The 24,774-nt window shown below is 42.7% G+C and overlaps 1 protein-coding gene across 1 annotated transcript in view; it reads left to right on the forward strand.

Moving 5' to 3' along the window:
• LOC311108883 (lysophosphatidylcholine acyltransferase 1) overlaps positions 1-24,774 on the forward strand; it is a 123,097-nt gene that overhangs the window by 12,709 nt on the left and 85,614 nt on the right. Inside the window, exon 2 of the mRNA XM_084151675.1 lies at positions 2,909-3,048. Coding sequence (XP_084007801.1) covers positions 2,909-3,048 — 140 coding nt within the window. The remainder of the gene's footprint in view (positions 1-2,908; positions 3,049-24,774) is intronic.

The raw sequence follows: 24,774 nt of genomic DNA on the forward strand, positions 1-24,774 counted from the left end.
TAGAATCGTGAGAATCGCAATACATATCGTATCGTGAGTCGTATCGTGAGGTCCCTGGCAATTCCCAGCCCTAGCAGAAATATATATATATATATATATTTATTTTTTTAAATAGACATCATATTTTTTGCAGCGGTGACAAGAATTTAAATGAATATTCACTACCAGTCAAAAGTTTGGACCTACTCATTCAAGGGTTTTTCTTTATATTTACTATTTTTTACATTGTAGAATAATAGTGAAGACATCAAAACTATGAAATAACACATGGAATCATGTAGTAAACAAAAAAGTGTTAAACAAATCAAAATATATTTGAGATTTGAGATTCTTCAAATAGCCACCCTTTGCCTTGATGACAGCTTTGCACACTCTTGGCATTCTCTCAACCAGCTTCACCTGGAATGCTTTTCCAACAGTCTTGAAGGAGTTGGCTGCTTTTCCTTCACTCTGCGGTCCGACTCATACCAAACCATCTCAATTGAGTTAAGGTCAGGGGATTTTGGAGGCCAGGTCATCTGATGCAGCACTCCATCACTCTCCTTCTTGGTAAAATAGCCCTTACACAGCCTGGAGGTGTGTTGGGTCATTGTCCTGTTGAAAAACAAATGATAGTCCCACTAAGCCCAAACCAGATGGGAATTGCGTATCGCTGTAGAATCCTGTGGTAGCCATGCTGGTTAAGTGTGTCTTGAATTCTAAATAAATCATAGACAGTGTCACCAGCAAAGCACCCCCACACCATAACACCTCCTCCTCCATGCTTTACGGTGTGAAATACACATGCGGAGATCATCTGTTCACCCACACCGCGTCTCACAAAGACACAGCGTTTGGAACCAAAAATCTCAAATTTGAACTCCAGACCAAAGGACACATTTCCACCGGTCTAATGTCCATTGCTCGTGTTTCTTGGTAGTTTCTTGGTCCTTTAGTAGTGGTTTCTTTGCAGAAATTCGACCATGAAGGCCTGATTCACACAGTCCCCTCTGAACAGTTGATGTTGAGATGTGTCTGTTACTTGAATTCTGTGAAGCATTTATTTGGGCTGCAATTTCTGAGGCTGGTAACTAATGAACTTATCCTCTGCAGCAGAGGTAACTCTGGGTCTTCCATTCCTGTGGTGGTCCTCATGAGAGACAGTTTCATCATAGCGCTTGATGGTTTTTGCGACTGCACTTGAAGAAACTTTAAAAGTTCTTGAATTTGTCCGTATTGACTGACCTTCATGTAATAATAATAATAATAATGTGCCATTTAGCAGATGCTTTTATCCAAAGCGACTTACAGTCATCTGTGCATACATTTTTACGTATGAGTGGTCCCGGGGATCGAACCCACTACCCTGGCGTTACAAGCGCCATGCTCTACCAATTGAGCTACAGAGGACCCATGTCTTAAAGTAATGATGGAATGTAATTTCTCTTTGCTTATTTGAGCTGTTCTTGCCATAATATAGAATTATAGAATCTTCTGTATACCCCCAAACTTACTTTTAAGAAGGCACACCTGTTAATTGAAATGCATTCCATGTGACTACCTCGTGAAGCTGGTTGAGAGAATGCCAAGAGTATGCAAAGGCAAAGGGTGCCTATTTGACGAATCTCAAATATAAAATATATTTTGATTTAACACTTTTTTGGTTACTACATGATTCCATATGTGTTATTTCATAGTTTTGATGTGTTCACTATTATTCTACAATGTAGAAAATAGTAAAAATAAAGAAAAACCCTTGAATGAGTAGGTGTGTCCAAACTTTTGACTGGTACTGATACATATTACTGAACAAAAATATAAACGCAACATGTAAAGTGTTAGTCCCATGTTTCATGAGCTGAAATAAAATATCCCAGACATTTTCCATACGCACAAAAAGCTTATTTCTCTCAAATTCTGTGCACAAATTTGTTTACATCCCTGTTAGTGAGCATTTCTCATTTGCCAAGATAATCCATCCACCTGACAGTTGTGGCATATCAAGAAGTTGATTAAACAGCATGATCATTAGACAGGTGCACCTTGTGCTGGGGACAATAAAAGGCCACTAAAATGTGCAGTTTTTTCACACAACGCAATGCCACAGATGTCTCAAGTTTTGAGGGAGCGTGCAATTGGCATGCTGACTGCAGGAATGTCCAACAGAGCTGTTGTCAGATAATTTAATGTTCATTTCTCTACCATAAGCCACCTCCAACGTTGTTTTTGAGAATATGGCAGTACATCTAACCGGCCTCACAACCACAGATCACTTGTAACCACGCCAGTCCAGGACCTCCACATCCGGCTTCTTCACCTGCGGGATCGTCTGAGACCAGCCACCCGGACAGCTGTATTTCTGTCTCTAATAAAGCCCTTTTGTGGGGAAAACTCATTATAAATTGCTGGGCCTGGCTCCCCAGTGGGTGGGCCTATGCCAACCCATGGCTGCGCCTCTGCCCAGTCATGTGAAATCCATAGATTAGGGCCTAATTAATTTATTTCAATTGACTGATTTCCTTATATGAACTGTAACTCAGTCAAATATTTTAAATTGTTGCATGTGGCGTTTTATATTTTTGTTCAGTATATAATAGGCCACGGTTAAATGAATATAGGAGAAACAGTTGTGTGTGTGTGTGTGCAACACAGTAGTCGTGATAACAGAAAGATAAATGTTGACTTAAGATAAGCGCTGAAAGCCAGACATCATAAAAGGTGCTGGAGATACTCTTGCTGACTGTTTGACTTGTGAACATAGTAGATAGGTCTAGAAACCATATTGTATGTGTGCAGCAGCCTCAAATCCTTTTCTTGGGGGTTGGGAAAAGGAGATGATCTCATTCTCATGTTATCAGTAATATCTCTTATCTATCCAAGCTGTTCCTGTCTATCTAAATCTCTCTTCTCCATCTTTGTCTCAATTCAGATAGCGTTGATGACGGTGACTCTGTTCCCCATCCGGTTGTTCCTGGCAGCCTTCATGATGCTGCTGGCCTGGCCCTTCGCCTTCATCGCCTCTGTGGGACGCAACAAGATGGTGGTGGAACCCCAGTCCTTATGGAGGAAGTATGTATGCTAACCTAACCCATACCTCTATAACCTTTACCCTTTAACCCTCTGACCCTAACTCCAACTCTCTGTGGGACGCAACAAGATGGTGGTGGAACCACAGTCTCTATGGAGAAGGGACATAGCCCTTATATAACCCTAGCATTAACCCTAACATTACCTTTAAGAAAAGATTAAACAACATCTCATGGGAGCAGCGGGGACTGTGAGGGGACAGACACACTCTAACATACACACACACACACTCTAACACACACAGACACACTCTAACAGACACAGACACACACAGACACACTCTAACAGACACACTCTAACACACACACACACTCTAACACACACAGACACACTAACAGACACAGACACACTCTAACACACACAGACACACTCTAACACACACACACACTCTAACACACACAGACACACTATAACAGACACAGACACACTCTAACAGACACACTCTAACACACACACACACTCTAACACACACAGACACACTCTAACAGACACACTCTAACAGACACACTCTAACAGACACAGACACACTCTAACAGACACACTAACACACAGACACACTCTAACACACACAGACACACTCTAACAGACACACTCTAACAGACACACTATCACACACAGACACACTCTAACAGACACACTAACAAACACACTAACACACACGCTAACACACACAGACACACTAACACACACACTAAGACACACAGACACAATCTAACAGACACACTAACAGACACACTAACACACACACTAACACACACAGACACACTAACACACACACTAACACACACAGACACACTCTAACAGACACACTAACAGACACACTAACACACACAGACACACTAACACACACAGACACTAACACACACACTAACACACACAGACACAATCTAACAGACACACTCTAACACACATTATTTTTGTTGTTGTATTGTTTGTGTTATTATGATTTTTTTGTGTATTGTTGTGTATATCGTTGTATTTGTGTGGCTGTCCTTGTCTATCAGTGTTTTGTTACTTGTCATGTTTTGTGTTTTTTGTGGACCCCAGGAAGAATAGGGGCTGCTTCTGAAAAAGAAAATGGGGTCCCACATAAACAAATAAGAATGTAACAAATAGGAATGAACCCTAACATTAACCCTAACCCTTTGTGGTTCACTCTGAGATACATGAACCCTAACCCTCTGTGGTTCACTCTGAGATACATTAACCCTCTGTGGTTCACTCTGAGAAATGTTAACCCTAACCCTCTGTGGTTCACTCTGAGATACGTTATTCCTAACATTACCTTTCAATAAAAAAAAACAGAGACACTACAACCATTAACCCTTTCCTCTCTGTAGTAGTGTCTCTAACCCTTTCCTCTCCATGTTGTAGTGTCTCTAACCCTTTCCTCTCTATGTAGTAGTGTCTCTAACCCTTTCCTCTCTATGTAGTAGTGTCTCTAACCCTTTCCTCTCTATGTAGTAGTGTCTCTAACCCTTTCCTCTCTGTAGTACTGTCTCTAACCCTTTCCTCTCTATGTTGTAGTGTCTCTACCCATTTCCTCTCTGTAGTAGTGTCTCGAACCCTTTCCTCTCTATGTAGTAGTGTCTCTAAACCTTTCCTCTCTATGTAGTAGTGTCTCTAACCCTTTCCTCTCTATATAGTAGTGACTCTAACCCTGTCCTCTCTCTGTTGTAGTGTCTCTAACCCTTTCCTCTCTGTTGTAGTGTCTCTAACCCTTTCCTCTCTATGTAGTTGTGTCTCTAACCCTTTCCTCTCTGTTGTAGTGTCTCTAACCCTTTCCTCTCTATGTTGTAGTGTCTCTAATCCTTTCCTCTCTCTGTTTTAGTATCTCTAACCCTTTCCTCTCTGTTGTAGTGTCTCTAACCCTTTCCTCTCTATGTTGTAGTGTCTCTAAACCTTTCCTCTCTATGTAGTAGTGTCTCTAACCCTTTCCTCTCTATGTAGTAGTGTCTCTAACCCTTTCCTCTCTATGTTGTAGTGTCTCTAACCCTTTCATCTCTATGTAGTAGTGTCTCTAACCCTTTCATCTCTATGTAGTAGTGTCTCTAACCCTTTCCTCTCTATGTAGTAGTGTCTCTAACCCTTTCCTCTCTATGTAGTAGTGTCTCTAACCCTTTCCTCTCTATGTAGTAGTGTCTCTAACCCTTTCCTCTCTATGTAGTAGTGACTCTAACCCTGTCCTCTCTCTGTTGTACTGTCTCTAACCCTTTCCTCTCTGTTGTAGTGTCTCTAACCCTTTCCTCTCTATGTAGTTCTGTCTCTAACCCTTTCCTCTCTGTTGTAAGGTCTCTAACCCTTTCCTCTCTATGTTGTAGTGTCTCTAACCCTTTCCTCTCTGTTGTAGTGTCTCTGACCCTTTCCTCTCTATGTTGTAGTGTCTCTACCCATTTCCTCTCTGTAGTAGTGTCTCTAACCCTTTCATCTCTATGTAGTAGTGTCTCTAACCCTTTCCTCTCTATGTAGTAGTGTCTCTAACCCTTTCCTCTCTATGTAGTAGTGTCTCTAACCCTTTCCTCTCTATGTAGTAGTGTCTCTAACCCTTTCTTCTCATTAGTAGCGTCTCTAACCCTTTCCTCTCTATGTTGTCGTGTCTCTAACCCTTTCCTCTCTGTTGTAGTGTCTCTAACCCTTTCCTCTCTATGTTGTAGTGTCTCTAACCCTTTCCTCTCTGTAGTAGTGTCTCTAACCCTTTCCTCTCTGTAGTAGTGTCTCTAACCCTTTCCTCTCTATGTTGTAGTGTCTCTAACCATTTCCTCTCTGTAGTAGTGTCTCTACCCCTTTCCGCTCTGTAGAAGTGTCTCTAACCCTTTCCTCTCTATGTTGTAGTGTCTCTAACCATTTCCTCTCTGTATTAGTGTCTCTAACCCTTTCCTCTCTATGTTGTAGTGTCGCTAACCCTTTCCTCTCTATGTTGTAGTGTCTCTAACCCTTTCCTCTCTATGTAGTAGTGTCTCTAACACTTTCCTCTCTGTTGTAGTGTCTCTAAACCTTTCCTCTCTGTTGTAGTGTCTCTAACCCTTTCCTCTCTATTTTGTAGTGTCTCTAACCCTTTCCTCTCTGTAGTAGTGTCTCTAACCCTTTCCTCTCTATGTAGTAGTGTCTCTAACCCTTTCCTCTCTATGTAGTAGTGTCTCTAACCCTTTCCTCTCTATGTTGTAGTGTCTCTAACCCTTTCCTCTCTGTAGTAGTGTCTCTAACCCGTTCCTCTCTGTAGTAGTGTCTCTGACCCTTTCCTCACTGTAGTATTGTCTCTGACCCTTTCCTCTCTGTTGTAGTGTCTCTAAACCTTTCCTCTCTGTTGTAGTGTCTCTAACCCTTTCCTCTCTATGTAGTAGTGTATCTAACCCTTTCCTCTCTCTGTAGTACTGTCTCTAACCCTTTCCTCTCTATGTTGTAGTGTCTCTACCCATTTCCTCTCTGTAGTAGTGTCTCGAACCCTTTCCTCTCTATGTAGTAGTGTATCTAACCCTTTCCTCTCTCTGTAGTACTGTCTCTAACCCTGTCCTCTCTCTGTTGTAGTGTCTCTAACCCTTTCCTCTCTGTTGTAGTGTCTCTAACCCTTTCCTCTCTATGTAGTTGTCTCTAACCCTTTCCTCTCTATGTTGTAGTGTCTCTAACCCTTTCCTCTCTGTTGTAGTGTCTCTAACCCTTTCCTCTCTATGTAGTAGTGTCTCTAACCCTTTCCTCTCTATGTTGTAGTGTCTCTAACCCTTTCCTCTCTATGTTGTAGTGTCTCTAACCCTTTCCTCTCTGTAGTAGTGTCTCTAACCCTTTCCTCTCTGTAGTAGTGTCTCTAACCCGTTCCTCTCTGTAGTAGTGTCTCTGACCCTTTCCTCTCTATGTTGTAGTGTCTCTACCATTTCCTCTCTGTAGTAGTGTCTCTAACCCTTTCATCTCTATGTAGTAGTGTCTCTAACCCTTTCCTATCTATGTAGTAGTGTCTCTAACCCTTTCATCTCTATATAGTAGTGTCTCTAACCCTTTCCTCTCTATGTAGTAGTGTCTCTAACCCTTTCTTCTCATTAGTAGCGTCTCTAACCCTTTCATCTCTATGTAGTAGTGTCTCGAACCCTTTCCTCTCTATGTAGTAGTGTCTCGAACCCTTTCCTCTCTATGTAGTAGTGTCTCTAACCCTTTCCTCTCTATGTAGTAGTGACTCTAACCCTGTCCTCTCTCTGTTGTAGTGTCTCTAACCCTTTCCTCTCTGTTGTAGTGTCTCTAACCCTTTCCTCTCTATGTAGTTGTGTCTCTAACCCGTTCCTCTCTGTTGTAGTTTCTCTAACCCTTTCTTCTCTATGTTGTAGTGTCTCTAACCCTTTCCTCTCTGTTGTAGTGTCTCTAACCCTTTCCTCTCTATGTAGTAGTGTCTCTAACCCTTTCCTCTCTATGTAGTAGTGTCTCTAACCCTTTCCTCTCTATGTTGTAGTGTCTCTAACCCTTTCCTCTCTGTAGTAGTGTCTCTAACCCTTTCCTCTCTGTAGTAGTGTCTCTAACCCGTTCCTCTCTGTAGTAGTGCCTCTGACCCTTTCCTCTCTATGTTGTAGTGTCTCTACCCATTTCCTCTCTGTAGTAGTGTCTCTAACCCTTTCATCTCTATGTAGTAGTGTCTCTAACCCTTTCCTCTCTATGTAGTAGTGTCTCTAACCCTTTCCTCTCTGTAGTACTGTCTCTAACCCTTTCCTCTCTATGTTGTAGTGTCTCTACCCATTTCCTCTCTGTAGTAGTGTCTCGAACCCTTTCCTCTCTATGTAGTAGTGTCTCTAAACCTTTCCTCTCTATGTAGTAGTGTCTCTAACCCTTTCCTCTCTATGTAGTAGTGACTCTAACCCTGTCCTCTCTCTGTTGTAGTGTCTCTAACCCTTTCCTCTCTGTTGTAGTATCTCTAACCCTTTCCTCTCTATGTAGTTGTGTCTCTAACCCTTTCCTCTCTGTTGTAGTGTCTCTAACCCTTTCCTCTCTATGTTGTAGTGTCTCTAATCCTTTCCTCTCTCTGTTGTAGTATCTCTAACCCTTTCCTCTCTGTTGTAGTGTCTCTAACCCTTTCCTCTCTATGTTGTAGTGTCTCTAAACCTTTCCTCTCTATGTAGTAGTGTCTCTAACCCTTTCCTCTCTATGTAGTAGTGACCCTAACCCTGTCCTCTCTCTGTTGTACTGTCTCTAACCCTTTCCTCTCTGTTGTAGTGTCTCTAACCCTTTCCTCTCTATGTAGTTGTGTCTCTAACCCTTTCCTCTCTGTTGTAAGGTCTCTAACCCTTTCCTCTCTATGTTGTAGTGTCTCTAACCCTTTCCTCTCTGTTGTAGTGTCTCTGACCCTTTCCTCTCTATGTTGTAGTGTCTCTACCCATTTCCTCTCTGTAGTAGTGTCTCTAACCCTTTCATCTCTATGTAGTAGTGTCTCTAACCCTTTCCTCTCTATGTAGTAGTGTCTCTAACCCATTCCTCTCTATGTAGTAGTGTCTCTAACCCTTTCCTCTCTATGTAGTAGTGTCTCTAACCCTTTCTTCTCATTAATAATAATAATAATAATAATGATATGCCATTTAGCAGACGCTTTTATCCAAAGCGACTTACAGTCATGCGTGCATACATTTTTGTGTATGGGTGGTCCCGGGGATCGAACCCACTACCTTGGCGTTACAAGCGCCGTGCTCTACCAGCTGAGCTACAAGAGACAACTAGTAGCGTCTCTAACCCTTTCCTCTCTATGTTGTCGTGTCTCTAACCCTTTCCTCTCTGTTGTAGTGTCTCTAACCCTTTCCTCTCTATGTTGTAGTGTCTCTAACCCTTTCCTCTCTGTAGTAGTGTCTCTAACCCTTTCCTCTCTGTAGTAGTGTCTCTAACCCTTTCCTCTCTATGTTGTAGTGTCTCTACCCCTTTCCGCTCTGTAGAAGTGTCTCTAACCCTTTCCTCTCTATGTTGTAGTGTCACTAACCCTTTCCTCTCTATGTTGTAGTGTCTCTAACCCTTTCCTCTCTATGTAGTAGTGTCTCTAACACTTTCCTCTCTGTTGTAGTGTCTCTAAACCTTTCCTCTCTGTTGTAGTGTCTCTAACCCTTTCCTCTCTATTTTGTAGTGTCTCTAACCCTTTCCTCTCTGTAGTAGTGTCTCTAACCCTTTCCTCTCTATGTAGTAGTGTCTCTAACCCTTTCCTCTCTATGTAGTAGTGTCTCTAACCCTTTCCTCTCTATGTTGTAGTGTCTCTAACCCTTTCCTCTCTGTAGTAGTGTCTCTAACCCGTTCCTCTCTGTAGTAGTGTCTCTGACCCTTTCCTCACTGTTGTATTGTCTCTGACCCTTTCCTCTCTGTTGTAGTGTCTCTAAACCTTTCCTCTCTGTTGTAGTGTCTCTAACCCTTTCCTCTCTATGTAGTAGTGTATCTAACCCTTTCCTCTCTCTGTAGTACTGTCTCTAACCCTTTCCTCTCTATGTTGTAGTGTCTCTACCCATTTCCTCTCTGTAGTAGTGTCTCGAACCCTTTCCTCTCTATGTAGTAGTGTCTCTAACCCTTTCCTCTCTATGTAGTAGTGTCTCTAACCCCTTTCCTCTCTATGTAGTAGTGACTCTAACCCTGTCCTCTCTCTGTTGTAGTGTCTCTAACCCTTTCCTCTCTGTTGTAGTGTCTCTAACCCTTTCCTCTCTATGTAGTTGTGTCTCTAACCCTTTCCTCTCTATGTTGTAGTGTCTCTAACCCTTTCCTCTCTGTTGTAGTGTCTCTAACCCTTTCCTCTCTATGTAGTAGTGTCTCTAACCCTTTCCTCTCTATGTTGTAATGTCTCTGACCCTTTCCTCTCTGTAGTAGTGTCTCTAACCCTTTCCTCTCTGTAGTAGTGTCTCTAACCCGTTCCTCTCTGTAGTAGTGTCTCTGACCCTTTCCTCTCTATGTTGTAGTGTCTCTAACCCTTTCCTCTCTATGTTGTAGTGTCTCTAACCCTTTCCTCTCTGTAGTAGTGTCTCTAACCCTTTCCTCTCTGTAGTAGTGTCTCTAACCCGTTCCTCGCTGTAGTAGTGTCTCTGACCCTTTCCTCTCTATGTTGTAGTGTCTCTACCATTTCCTCTCTGTAGTAGTGTCTCTAACCCTTTCATCTCTATGTATTAGTGTCTCTAACCCTTTCCTATCTATGTAGTAGTGTCTCTAACCCTTTCATCTCTATATAGTAGTGTCTCTAACCCTTTCCTCTCTATGTAGTAGTGTCTCTAACCCTTTCTTCTCATTAGTAGCGTCTCTAACCCTTTCATCTCTATGTAGTAGTGTCTCGAACCCTTTCCTCTCTATGTAGTAGTGTCTCGAACCCTTTCCTCTCTATGTAGTAGTGTCTCTAACCCTTTCCTCTCTATGTAGTAGTGACTCTAACCCTGTCCTCTCTCTGTTGTAGTGTCTCTAACCCTTTCCTCTCTGTTGTAGTGTCTCTAACCCTTTCCTCTCTATGTAGTTGTGTCTCTAACCCTTTCCTCTCTGTTGTAGTGTCTCTAACCCTTTCTTCTCTATGTTGTAGTGTCTCTAACCCTTTCCTCTCTATGTAGTAGTGTCTCTAACCCTTTCCTCTCTATGTAGTAGTGTCTCTAACCCTTTCCTCTCTATGTTGTAGTGTCTCTAACCCTTTCCTCTCTGTTGTAGTGTCTCTAACCCTTTCCTCTCTATGTTGTAGTGTCTTTAACCCTTTCCTCTCTGTTGTAGTGTCTCTAACCCTTTCCTCTCTATGTAGTAGTGTCTCTAACCCTTTCCTCTCTATGTAGTAGTGTCTCTAACCCTTTCCTCTCTATGTAGTAGTGTCTCTAACCCTTTCTTCTCATTAGTAGCGTCTCTAACCCTTTCCTCTCTATGTTGTAGTGTCTCTACCCCTTTCCGCTCTGTAGAAGTGTCTCTAACCCTTTCCTCTCTATGTAGTAGTGTCTCTAACCCTTTCCTCTCTATGTTTTAGTGTCTCTAACCCTTTCCTCTCTGTTGTAGTGTCTCTAACCCTTTCCTCTCTATTTTGTAGTGTCTCTACCCATTTCCTCTCTGTAGTAGTGTCTCTAACCCTTTCATCTCTATGTAGTAGTGTCTCTAACCCTTTCCTCTCTATGTAGTAGTGTCTCTAACCCTTTCCTCTCTATGTAGTAGTGTCTCTGACCCTTTCCTCTCTATGTTGTAGTGTCTCTAACCCTTTCCTCTCTGTTGTAGTGTCTCTAACCCTTTCCTCTCTATGTTGTAGTGTCTTTAACCCTTTCCTCTCTGTTGTAGTGTCTCTAACCCTTTCCTCTCTATTTTGTAGTGTCTCTACCCATTTCCTCTCTGTAGTAGTGTCTCTAACCCTTTCATCTCTATGTAGTAGTGTCTCTAACCCTTTCCTCTCTATGTAGTAGTGTCTCTAACCCTTTCCTCTCTATGTAGTAGTGTCTCTAACCCTTTCCTCTCTATGTAGTAGTGTCTCTAACCCTTTCTTCTCATTAGTAGCGTCTCTAACCCTTTCCTCTCTATGTTGTAGTGTCTCTACCCCTTTCCGCTCTGTAGAAGTGTCTCTAACCCTTTCCTCTCTATGTAGTAGTGTCTCTAACCCTTTCCTCTCTATGTTTTAGTGTCTCTAACCCTTTCCTCTGTAGTAGTGTCTCTAACCCTTTCCTCTCTGTAGTAGTGTCTCTAACCCTTTCCTCTCTGTGTAGTAGTGTCTCTAACCCTTTCCTCTCTGTTGTAGTGTCTCTAACCCTTTCCTCTCTATGTAGTAGTGTCTCTAACCTTTTCCTCTCTGTAGTAGTGTCTCTAATCCTTTCCTCTCTATGTAGTTGTGTCTCTGACCCTTTCCTCTCTGTGTAGTAGTGTCTCTAACCCTTTCCTCTTTGTAGTAGTGTCTCTGACCCTTTCCTCTCTGTAGTAGTGTCTCTGACCCTTTCCTCTCTGTGTAGTAGTGTCTCTAACCCTTTCCTTTTTGTAGTAGTGTCTCTAACCCTTTCCTCTCTGTAGTAGTGTCTCTAACCCTTTCCTCTCTATGTAGTTGTCTCTAACCCTTTCCTCTCTGTGTAGTACTGTCTCTAACCCTTTCCTCACTGTAGTATTGTCTCTGACCCTTTCCTCTCTGTTGTTGTGTCTCTAACCCTTTCCTCTCTGTAGTAGTGTCTCTAACCCTTTCCTCTCTGTAGTAGTGTCTCTGACCCTTTCCTCTCTGTTGTAGTGTCTCTAACCCTTGCCTCTCTCTGTTGTAGTGTCTCTAACCCTTTCCTCTCTATGTTGTAGTTTCTCTAACCCTTTCCTCTCTATGTTGTAGTGTCTCTAACCCTTTCCTCTCAATGTAGTAGTTTATCTAACCCGTTCCTCTCTTTGTTGTAGTGTCTCTATCCCTTTCCTCTCTATGTAGTAGTGTCTCTAATCCTTTCCTCTCTATGTTTTAGTGTCTCTAACCTGTTCCTCTCTGTAGTAGTGTCTCTGACCCTTTCCTCTCTGTTGTAGTGTCTCTAACCCTTTCCTCTCTGTTGTAGTGTCTCTAACCCTTTCCTCTCTATGTAGTTGTCTCTAACCCTTTCCTCTCTGTAGTAGTTTCTCTAACCCTTTCTTCTCTATGTAGTAGTGTCTCTAACCCTTTCCTCTCTGTAGTAGTGTCTCTAACCCTTTCCTCTCTGTTGTAGTGTCTTTAACCCTTTCCTCTCTATGTTGTCGTGTCTCTAACCCTTTCCTCTCTGTAGTAGTGTCTCTAACCCTTTCCTCTCTATGTTGTAGTGTCTCTAACCCTTTCCTCTCTGTATTAGTGTCTCTAACCCTTTCCTCTCTATGTTGTAGTGTCTCTAACCCTTTCCTCTCTATGTAGTAGTGTCTCTAACCCTTTCCTCTCTATGTTGTAGTGTCTCTAACCCTTTCCTCTCTATTTTGTTGTGTCTCTAACCCTTTCCTCTTTGTAGTAGTGTCTCTAACCCTTTCCTCTCTATGTAGTAGTGTCTCTAACCCTTTCCTCTCTATGTAGTAGTGTCTCTAACCCTTTCCTCTCTATGTTGTAGTGTCTCTAACCCTTTCCTCTCTGTAGTAGTGTCTCTAACCCTTTCCTCTCTGTAGTACTGTCTCTAACCCGTTCCTCTCTGTAGTAGTGTCTCTGACCCTTTCCTCACTGTAGTATTGTCTCTGACCCTTTCCTCTCTGTTGTAGTGTCTCTAACCCTTTCCTCTCTCTGTAGTACTGTCTCTAACCCTTTCCTCTCTATGTTGTAGTGTCTCTACCCATTTCCTCTCTATAGTAGTGTCTCGAACCCTTTCCTCTCTATGTAGTAGTGTCTCTAACCATTTCCTCTCTATATAGTAGTGTCTCTAACCCTTTCCTCTCTATGTAGTAGTGACTCTAACCCTGTCCTCTCTCTGTTGTAGTGTCTCTAACCCTTTCCTCTCTGTTGTAGTGTCTCTAACCCTTTCCTCTCTATGTAGTTGTGTCTCTAACCCTTTCCTCTCTGTTGTAGTGTCTCTAACCCTTTCCTCTCTATGTTGTAGTGTCTCTAACCCTTTCCTCTCTGTTGTAGTGTCTCTAACCCTTTCCTCTCTATGTAGTAGTGTCTCTAACCCTTTCCTCTCTATGTAGTAGTGTCTCTAACCCTTTCCTCTCTATGTAGTAGTGTCTCTAACCCTTTCCTCTCTATGTTGTAGTGTCTCTAACCCGTTCCTCTCTGTAGTAGTGTCTCTAACCCTTTCCTCTCTGTAGTAGTGTCTCTAACCCGTTCCTCTCTGTAGTAGTGCCTCTGACCCTTTCCTCTCTATGTTGTAGTGTCTCTACCCATTTCCTCTCTGTAGTAGTGTCTCTAACCCTTTCATCTCTATGTAGTATTGTCTCTAACCCTTTCCTCTCTATGTAGTAGTGTCTCTAACCCTTTCCTCTCTATGTAGTAGTGTCTCTAACCCTTTCCTCTCTATGTAGTAGTGTCTCTAACCCTTTCTTCTCATTAGTAGCGTCTCTAACCCGTTCCTCTCTGTAGTAGTGTCTCTGACCCTTTCCTCACTGTAGTATTGTCTCTGACCCTTTCCTCTCTGTTGTAGTGTCTCTAAACCTTTCCTCTCTGTTGTAGTGTCTCTAACCCTTTCCTCTCTATGTAGTAGTGTATCTAACCATTTCCTCTCTATGTAGTAGTGTATCTAACCCTTTCCTCTCTATGTAGTAGTGTCTCTGACCCTTTCCTCTCTATGTTGTAGTGTCTCTAACCCTTTCCTCTCTGTTGTAGTGTCTCTAACCCTTTCTTCTCTGTAGTAATGTCTCTAACACTTTCCTCTCTATGTTGTAGTGTCAGGTCGCAGTTGTAAATGAGAACTTGTTCTCAACTGGCTTACCTGGTTAAATAAAGGTGAAATAAAAAAATAAAAATAAATAAAACAAACAAAAAATAGTGTCTCTAACCCTTTCCTCTCTATGTAGTAGTGTCTCTAACCCTTCCTCTCTATGTTGTAGTGTCTCTAACCCTTTCCTCTCTGTTGTAGTGTCTCTAACCCTTTCCTCTCTATGCTGTAGTGTCTCTAACCCGTTCCTCTCTGTTGTAGTGTCTCTAACCCTTTCCTCTCACTGTAGTAGTGTCTCTGACCCTTTCCTCTCTGTTGTAATGTCTCTAACCATTTCCTCTCTGTTGTAGTGTCTCTAACCCTTTCCTCTCTATGTAGTATTGTCTGTAACCCTTTCCTCTCTATGTTTTAGTGTCTCTAACCCTTTCCTCTCTATGTTGTAGTGTCTCTAACCCTTTCCTCTCTATGTAGTAGTGTCTCTGACCCTTTCCTCTCTGTTGTAGTGTCTCTAAACATTTCCTCTCTATGTAGTAGTTTCTCTAACCCTTTCCTCTCTTTGTTGTAGTGTCTCTATCCCTTTCCTCTCTATGTAGTAGTGTCTCTAATCCTTTCCTCTCTATGTTTTTGTGTCTCTAACCCTTTCCTCTCTGTAGTAGTGTCTCTAACCCTTTTCCTATCTGTAGTAGTGTCTCTGACCCTTTCCTCTCTGTTGTAGTGTCTCTAACCCTTTCCTCTCTGTTGTTGTGTCTCTCACCCTTTCCTCTCTATGTAGTTGTCTCTAACCCTTTCCTCTCTATGTAGTAGTGTCTCTAACCTTTTCCTCTCTGTAGTAGTTTCTCTAATCCTTTCCTCTCTATGTAGTAGTGTCTCTAACCCTTTCCTCTCTGTAGTAGTGTCTCTAACCCGTTCCGCTCTGTAGTAGTGTCTCTGACCCTTTCCTCTCTGTTGTAGTGTCTCTATCCCTTTCCTCACTGTTGTAGTGTCTCTATCCCTTTCCTCACTGTTGTAGTGTCTCTAACCCTTTCCTCTCTGTTGTAGTGTCTCTAACCCTTTCCTCTCTATGCTGTAGTGTCTCTAACCCGTTCCTCTCTGTTGTAGTGTCTCTAACCCTTTCCTCTCACTGTAGTAGTGTCTCTGACCCTTTCCTCTCTGTTGTAATGTCTCTAACCATTTCCTCTCTGTTGTAGTGTCTCTAACCCTTTCCTCTCTATGTAGTATTGTCTGTAACCCTTTCCTCTCTATGTTTTAGTGTCTCTAACCCTTTCCTCTCTATGTTGTAGTGTCTCTAACCCTTTCCTCTCTATGTAGTAGTGTCTCTGACCCTTTCCTCTCTGTTGTAGTGTCTCTAAACATTTCCTCTCTATGTAGTAGTTTCTCTAACCCTTTCCTCTCTTTGTTGTAGTGTCTCTATCCCTTTCCTCTCTATGTAGTAGTGTCTCTAATCCTTTCCTCTCTATGTTTTTGTGTCTCTAACCCTTTCCTCTCTGTAGTAGTGTCTCTAACCCTTTTCCTATCTGTAGTAGTGTCTCTGACCCTTTCCTCTCTGTTGTAGTGTCTCTAACCCTTTCCTCTCTGTTGTTGTGTCTCTCACCCTTTCCTCTCTATGTAGTTGTCTCTAACCCTTTCCTCTCTATGTAGTAGTGTCTCTAACCTTTTCCTCTCTGTAGTAGTTTCTCTAATCCTTTCCTCTCTATGTAGTAGTGTCTCTAACCCTTTCCTCTCTGTAGTAGTGTCTCTAACCCGTTCCGCTCTGTAGTAGTGTCTCTGACCCTTTCCTCTCTGTTGTAGTGTCTCTATCCCTTTCCTCACTGTTGTAGTGTCTCTATCCCTTTCCTCACTGTTGTAGTGTCTCTAACCCTTTCCTCTCTATGTAGTAGTGTCTCTAACCCTTTCCTCTCTCTATAGTAGTTTCTCTAACCCTTTCCTCTCTTAGTAGTAGTGTCTCTAACCCTTTCCTCTCTGTAGTAGTGTCTCTAACCCTTTCCTCTCTGTTGTAGTGTCTCTAACCCTTTCCTCTCTCTGTAGTAGTGTCTCTGACCCTTTCCTCTCTGTTGTAGTGTCTCTAACCCTTTCCTCTCTGTTGTAGTGTCTCTAACCCTTTCCTCTCTATGTAGTTGTCTCTAACCCTTTCCTCTCTGTAGTAGTTTCTCTAACCCTTTCTTCTCCATGTAGTAGTGTCTCTAACCCTTTCCTCTCTGTAGTAGTGTCTCTAACCCTTTCCTCTCTGTTGTTGTGTCTCTCACCCTTTCCTCTCTATGTAGTTGTCTCTAACCCTTTCCTCTCTATGTAGTAGTGTCTCTAACCTTTTCCTCTCTGTAGTAGTTTCTCTAATCCTTTCCTCTCTATGTAGTAGTGTCTCTAACCCTTTCCTCTCTGTAGTAGTGTCTCTAACCCTTTCCTCTCTATGTAGTAGTGTCTCTAACCCTTTCCTCTCTATGTTGTAGTGTCTCTAACCCTTTCCTCTCTGTAGTAGTGTCTCTAACCCTTTCCTCTCTGTAGTAGTGTCTCTAACCCTTTCCTCTCTGTAGTACTGTCTCTAACCCGTTCCTCTCTGTAGTAGTGTCTCTAACCCTTTCCTCTCTGTAGTAGTGTCTCTAACCCTTTCCTCTCTATGTTGTAGTGTCTCTAACCCTTTCCTCTCTGTAGTAGTGTCTCTAACCCTTTCCTCTCTATGTTGTAGTGTCTCTAACCCTTTCCTCTCTATGTAGTAGTGTCTCTAACCCTTTCCTCTCTATGTAGTAGTGTCTCTAACCCTTTCCTCTCTATGTTGTAGTGTCTCTAACCCTTTCCTCTCTGTAGTAGTGTCTCTAACCCTTTCCTCTCTGCTGTAGTGTCTCTAACCCTTTCCTCTCTATGTAGTTGTCTCTAACCCTTTCCTCTCTGTAGTAGTTTCTCTAACCCTTTCTTCTCCATGTAGTAGTGTCTCTAACCCTTTCCTCTCTGTAGTAGTGTCTCTAACCCTTTCCTCTCTATGTTGTAGTGTCTCTAACCCTTTCCTCTCTATGTAGTAGTGTCTCTAACCCTTTCCTCTCTATGTAGTAGTGTCTCTAACCCTTTCCTCTCTATGTAGTAGTGTCTCTAACCCTTTCCTCTCTATGTTGTAGTGTCTCTAACCCTTTCCTCTCTGTAGTAGTGTCTCTAACCCTTTCCTCTCTGTAGTAGTGTCTCTAACCCTTTCCTCTCTGTAGTACTGTCTCTAACCCGTTCCTCTCTGTAGTAGTGTCTCTAACCCTTTCCTCTCTGTAGTAGTGTCTCTAACCCTTTCCTCTCTATGTTGTAGTGTCTCTAACCCTTTCCTCTCTGTATTAGTGTCTCTAACCCTTTCCTCTCTATGTTGTAGTGTCTCTAACCCTTTCCTCTCTATGTAGTAGTGTCTCTAACCCTTTCCTCTCTATGTTGTGGTGTCTCTAACCCTTTCCTCTCTATTTTGTTGTGTCTCTAACCCTTTCCTCTTTGTAGTAGTGTCTCTAACCCTTTCCTCTCTATGTAGTAGTGTCTCTAACCCTTTCCTCTCTATGTAGTAGTGTCTCTAACCCTTTCCTCTCTATGTAGTAGTGTCTCTAACCCTTTCCTCTCTATGTAGTAGTGTCTCTAACCCTTTCCTCTCTATGTTGTAGTGTCTCTAACCCTTTCCTCTCTGTAGTAGTGTCTCTAACCCTTTCCTCTCTGTAGTAGTGTCTCTAACCCGTTCCTCTCTGTAGTAGTGCCTCTGACCCTTTCCTCTCTATGTTGTAGTGTCTCTACCCATTTCCTCTCTGTAGTAGTGTCTCTAACCCTTTCATCTCTATGTAGTAGTGTCTCTAACCCTTTCCTCTCTATGTAGTAGTGTCTCTAACCCTTTCCTCTCTGTAGTACTGTCTCTAACCCTTTCCTCTCTATGTTGTAGTGTCTCTACCCATTTCCTCTCTGTAGTAGTGTCTCGAACCCTTTCCTCTCTATGTAGTAGTGTCTCTAAACCTTTCCTCTCTATGTAGTAGTGTCTCTAACCCTTTCCTCTCTATGTAGTAGTGACTCTAACCCTGTCCTCTCTCTGTTGTAGTGTCTCTAACCCTTTCCTCTCTGTTGTAGTATCTCTAACCCTTTCCTCTCTATGTAGTTGTGTCTCTAACCCTTTCCTCTCTGTTGTAGTGTCTCTAACCCTTTCCTCTCTATGTTGTAGTGTCTCTAATCCTTTCCTCTCTCTGTTGTAGTATCTCTAACCCTTTCCTCTCTGTTGTAGTGTCTCTAACCCTTTCCTCTCTATGTTGTAGTGTCTCTAAACCTTTCCTCTCTATGTAGTAGTGTCTCTAACCCTTTCCTCTCTATGTAGTAGTGACCCTAACCCTGTCCTCTCTCTGTTGTACTGTCTCTAACCCTTTCCTCTCTGTTGTAGTGTCTCTAACCCTTTCCTCTCTATGTAGTTGTGTCTCTAACCCTTTCCTCTCTGTTGTAAGGTCTCTAACCCTTTCCTCTCTATGTTGTAGTGTCTCTAACCCTTTCCTCTCTGTTGTAGTGTCTCTGACCCTTTCCTCTCTATGTTGTAGTGTCTCTACCCATTTCCTCTCTGTAGTAGTGTCTCTAACCCTTTCATCTCTATGTAGTAGTGTCTCTAACCCTTTCCTCTCTATGTAGTAGTGTCTCTAACCCTTTCCTCTCTATGTAGTAGTGTCTCTAACCCTTTCCTCTCTATGTAGTAGTGTCTCTAACCCTTTCTTCTCATTAGTAGCGTCTCTAACCCTTTCCTCTCTATGTTGTCGTGTCTCTAACCCTTTCCTCTCTGTTGTAGTGTCTCTAACCCTTTCCTCTCTATGTTGTAGTGTCTCTAACCCTTTCCTCTCTGTAGTAGTGTCTCTAACCCTTTCCTCTCTGTAGTAGTGTCTCTAACCCTTTCCTCTCTATGTTGTAGTGTCTCTACCCCTTTCCGCTCTGTAGAAGTGTCTCTAACCCTTTCCTCTCTATGTTGTAGTGTCACTAACCCTTTCCTCTCTATGTTGTAGTGTCTCTAACCCTTTCCTCTCTATGTAGTAGTGTCTCTAACACTTTCCTCTCTGTTGTAGTGTCTCTAAACCTTTCCTCTCTGTTGTAGTGTCTCTAACCCTTTCCTCTCTATTTTGTAGTGTCTCTAACCCTTTCCTCTCTGTAGTAGTGTCTCTAACCCTTTCCTCTCTATGTAGTAGTGTCTCTAACCCTTTCCTCTCTATGTAGTAGTGTCTCTAACCCTTTCCTCTCTATGTTGTAGTGTCTCTAACCCTTTCCTCTCTGTAGTAGTGTCTCTAACCCGTTCCTCTCTGTAGTAGTGTCTCTGACCCTTTCCTCACTGTAGTATTGTCTCTGACCCTTTCCTCTCTGTTGTAGTGTCTCTAAACCTTTCCTCTCTGTTGTAGTGTCTCTAACCCTTTCCTCTCTATGTAGTAGTGTATCTAACCCTTTCCTCTCTCTGTAGTACTGTCTCTAACCCTTTCCTCTCTATGTTGTAGTGTCTCTACCCATTTCCTCTCTGTAGTAGTGTCTCGAACCCTTTCCTCTCTATGTAGTAGTGTCTCTAACCCTTTCCTCTCTATGTAGTAGTGTCTCTAACCCCTTTCCTCTCTATGTAGTAGTGACTCTAACCCTGTCCTCTCTCTGTTGTAGTGTCTTTAACCCTTTCCTCTCTGTTGTAGTGTCTCTGACCCTTTCCTCTCTGTAGTAGTGTCTCTAACCCTTTCCTCTCTGTAGTAGTGTCTCTAACCCGTTCCTCTCTGTAGTAGTGTCTCTGACCCTTTCCTCTCTATGTTGTAGTGTCTCTAACCCTTTCCTCTCTATGTTGTAGTGTCTCTAACCCTTTCCTCTCTGTAGTAGTGTCTCTAACCCTTTCCTCTCTGTAGTAGTGTCTCTAACCCGTTCCTCTCTGTAGTAGTGTCTCTGACCCTTTCCTCTCTATGTTGTAGTGTCTTTAACCCTTTCCTCTCTGTTGTAGTGTCTCTAACCCTTTCCTCTCTATTTTGTAGTGTCTCTACCCATTTCCTCTCTGTAGTAGTGTCTCTAACCCTTTCATCTCTATGTAGTAGTGTCTCTAACCCTTTCCTCTCTATGTAGTAGTGTCTCTAACCCTTTCCTCTCTATGTAGTAGTGTCTCTAACCCTTTCCTCTCTATGTAGTAGTGTCTCTAACCCTTTCTTCTCATTAGTAGCGTCTCTAACCCTTTCCTCTCTATGTTGTAGTGTCTCTACCCCTTTCCGCTCTGTAGAAGTGTCTCTAACCCTTTCCTCTCTATGTAGTAGTGTCTCTAACCCTTTCCTCTCTATGTTTTAGTGTCTCTAACCCTTTCCTCTGTAGTAGTGTCTCTAACCCTTTCCTCTCTGTAGTAGTGTCTCTAACCCTTTCCTCTCTGTGTAGTAGTGTCTCTAACCCTTTCCTCTCTGTTGTAGTGTCTCTAACCCTTTCCTCTCTATGTAGTAGTGTCTCTAACCCTTTCCTCTCTGTAGTAGTGTCTCTAATCCTTTCCTCTCTATGTAGTTGTGTCTCTGACCCTTTCCTCTCTGTGTAGTGGTGTCTCTAACCCTTTCCTCTTTGTAGTAGTGTCTCTGACCCTTTCCTCTCTGTAGTAGTGTCTCTGACCCTTTCCTCTCTGTGTAGTAGTGTCTCTAACCCTTTCCTTTTTGTAGTAGTGTCTCTAACCCTTTCCTCTCTGTAGTAGTGTCTCTAACCCTTTCCTCTCTATGTAATTGTCTCTAACCCTTTCCTCTCTGTGTAGTACTGTCTCTAACCCTTTCCTCACTGTAGTATTGTCTCTGACCCTTTCCTCTCTGTTGTTGTGTCTCTAACCCTTTCCTCTCTGTAGTAGTGTCTCTAACCCTTTCCTCTCTGTAGTAGTGTCTCTGACCCTTTCCTCTCTGTTGTAGTGTCTCTAACCCTTGCCTCTCTCTGTTGTAGTGTCTCTAACCCTTTCCTCTCTATGTTGTAGTTTCTCTAACCCTTTCCTCTCTATGTTGTAGTGTCTCTAACCCTTTCCTCTCAATGTAGTAGTTTATCTAACCCGTTCCTCTCTTTGTTGTAGTGTCTCTATCCCTTTCCTCTCTATGTAGTAGTGTCTCTAATCCTTTCCTCTCTATGTTTTAGTGTCTCTAACCTGTTCCTCTCTGTAGTAGTGTCTCTGACCCTTTCCTCTCTGTTGTAGTGTCTCTAACCCTTTCCTCTCTGTTGTAGTGTCTCTAACCCTTTCCTCTCTATGTAGTTGTCTCTAACCCTTTCCTCTCTGTAGTAGTTTCTCTAACCCTTTCTTCTCTATGTAGTAGTGTCTCTAACCCTTTCCTCTCTGTAGTAGTGTCTCTAACCCTTTCCTCTCTGTTGTAGTGTCTCTAACCCTTTCCTCTCTATGTTGTCGTGTCTCTAACCCTTTCCTCTCTGTAGTAGTGTCTCTAACCCTTTCCTCTCTATGTTGTAGTGTCTCTAACCCTTTCCTCTCTGTATTAGTGTCTCTAACCCTTTCCTCTCTATGTTGTAGTGTCTCTAACCCTTTCCTCTCTATGTAGTAGTGTCTCTAACCCTTTCCTCTCTATGTTGTAGTGTCTCTAACCCTTTCCTCTCTATTTTGTTGTGTCTCTAACCCTTTCCTCTTTGTAGTAGTGTCTCTAACCCTTTCCTCTCTATGTAGTAGTGTCTCTAACCCTTTCCTCTCTATGTAGTAGTGTCTCTAACCCTTTCCTCTCTATGTTGTAGTGTCTCTAACCCTTTCCTCTCTGTAGTAGTGTCTCTAACCCTTTCCTCTCTGTAGTACTGTCTCTAACCCGTTCCTCTCTGTAGTAGTGTCTCTGACCCTTTCCTCACTGTAGTATTGTCTCTGACCCTTTCCTCTCTGTTATAGTGTCTCTAACCCTTTCCTCTCTCTGTAGTACTGTCTCTAACCCTTTCCTCTCTATGTTGTAGTGTCTCTACCCATTTCCTCTCTATAGTAGTGTCTCGAACCCTTTCCTCTCTATGTAGTAGTGTCTCTAACCATTTCCTCTCTATATAGTAGTGTCTCTAACCCTTTCCTCTCTATGTAGTAGTGACTCTAACCCTGTCCTCTCTCTGTTGTAGTGTCTCTAACCCTTTCCTCTCTGTTGTAGTGTCTCTAACCCTTTCCTCTCTATGTAGTTGTGTCTCTAACCCTTTCCTCTCTGTTGTAGTGTCTCTAACCCTTTCCTCTCTATGTTGTAGTGTCTCTAACCCTTTCCTCTCTGTTGTAGTGTCTCTAACCCTTTCCTCTCTATGTAGTAGTGTCTCTAACCCGTTCCGCTCTGTAGTAGTGTCTCTGACCCTTTCCTCTCTGTTGTTGTGTCTCTCACCCTTTCCTCTCTATGTAGTTGTCTCTAACCCTTTCCTCTCTATGTAGTAGTGTCTCTAACCCTTTCCTCTCTGTAGTAGTTTCTCTAATCCTTTCCTCTCTATGTAGTAGTGTCTCTAACCCTTTCCTCTCTGTAGTAGTGTCTCTAACCCGTTCCGCTCTGTAGTAGTGTCTCTGACCCTTTCCTCTCTGTTGTAGTGTCTCTATCCCTTTCCTCACTGTTGTAGTGTCTCTATCCCTTTCCTCACTGTTGTAGTGTCTCTAACCCTTTCCTCTCTATGTAGTAGTGTCTCTAACCCTTTCCTCTCTGTAGTAGTGTCTCTATCCCTTTCCTCTCTATGTAGTAGTGTCTCTAATCCTTTCCTCTCTATGTTTTTGTGTCTCTAACCCTTTCCTATCTGTAGTAGTGTCTCTAACCCTTTCCTCTCTGTAGTAGTGTCTCTGACCCTTTCCTCTCTGTTGTTGTGTCTCTCACCCTTCCTCTCTATGTAGTTGTCTCTAACCCTTTCCTCTCTATGTAGTAGTGTCTCTAACCCTTTCCTCTCTGTAGTAGTGTCTCTGACCCTTTCCTCTCTGTTGTAGTGTCTCTATCCCTTTCCTCACTGTTGTAGTGTCTCTATCCCTTTCCTCACTGTTGTAGTGTCTCTAACCCTTTCCTCTCTATGTAGTAGTGTCTCTAACCCTTTCCTCTCTGTAGTAGTTTCTCTAATCCTTTCCTCTCTATGTAGTAGTGTCTCTAACCCTTTCCTCTCTATGTAGTAGTGTCTCTAACCCTTTCCTCTCTGTAGTAGTTTCTCTAATCCTTTCCTCTCTATGTAGTAGTGTCTCTAACCCTTTCCTCTCTGTAGTAGTGTCTCTATCATTTTCCTCTCTATGTAGTAGTGTCTCTAATCCTTTCCTCTCTATGTTTTTGTGTCTCTAACCCTTTCCTATCTGTAGTAGTGTCTCTAACCCTTTCCTCTCTGTAGTAGTGTCTCTATCCCTTTCCTCACTGTTGTTGTGTCTCTCACCCTTTCCTCTCTATGTAGTAGTGTCTCTAACCCTTTCCTCTCTGTAGTAGTTTCTCTAATCCTTTCCTCTCTATGTAGTAGTGTCTCTAACCCTTTCCTCTCTGTAGTAGAGTCTCTAACACGTTCCGCTCTGTAGTAGTGTCTCTGACCCTTTCCTCTCTGTTGTAGTGTCTCTATCCCTTTCCTCACTGTTGTAGTGTCTCTATCCCTTTCCTCACTGTTGTAGTGTTCTAACCCTTTCCTCTCTATGTAGTAGTGTCTCTAACCCTTTCCTTTCTCTATAGTAGTTTCTCTAACCCTTTCCTCTCTTAGTAGTAGTGTCTCTAACCCTTTCCTCTCTGTAGTAGTGTCTCTAACCCTTTCCTCTCTGTTGTAGTGTCTCTAACCCTTTCCTCTCTGTAGTAGTGTCTCTAACCCTTTCCTCTCTATGTAGTAGTGTCTCTAACCTTTCCTCTATGTATTAGTGTCTCTAACCCGTTCCTCTCTATGTTGTAGTGTCTCTAACCCTTTCCTCTCTATGTTGTAGTGTCTCTAACCCTTTCCTCTATGTAGTAGTGTCTCTAACCCTTTCCTCTATGTTGTAGTGTCTCTAACCCTTTCCTCTATGTTGTAGTGTCTCTAACCCTTTCCTCTATGTTGTAGTGTCTCTAACCCTTTCCTCTCTATGTTGTAGTGTCTCTAACCCTTTCCTCTATGTAGTAGTGTCTCTAACCCTTTCCTCTATGTTGTAGTGTCTCTAACCCTTTCCTCTATGTTGTAGTGTCTCTAACCTTTTCCTCTCTTTAGTAGTGTCTCTAACCCTTTTCTCTCTATGTTGTAGTGTCTCTAACCCTTTCCTCTCTATGTTGTAGTGTCTCTAACCCTTTCCTATCTGTTGTAGTGTCTCTAACCCTTTCCTCTCTATGTTTTAGTGTCTCTGACCCTTTCCTCTCTGTTGTAGTGTCTCTGACCCTTTCCTCTCTATGTTTTAGTGTCTCTAACCCTTTCCTCTCTGTAGTAGTGTCTCTAACCCGTTCCTCTCTGTAGTAGTGTCTCTGACCCTTCCTCTCTGTTGTAGTGTCTCTAACCCTTTCCTCTCTGTTGTAGTGTCTCTAACCCTTTCCTCTCTATGTAGTTGTCTTTAACCCTTTCCTCTCTATGTAGTAGTGTCTCTAACCCTTTCCTCTCTGTAGTAGTTTCTCTAACCCTTTCC

Source organism: Coregonus lavaretus (genome assembly GCF_964263955.1).
Source record: "Coregonus lavaretus genome assembly, chromosome: 3".
NCBI lineage: Eukaryota > Metazoa > Chordata > Actinopteri > Salmoniformes > Salmonidae > Coregonus > Coregonus lavaretus.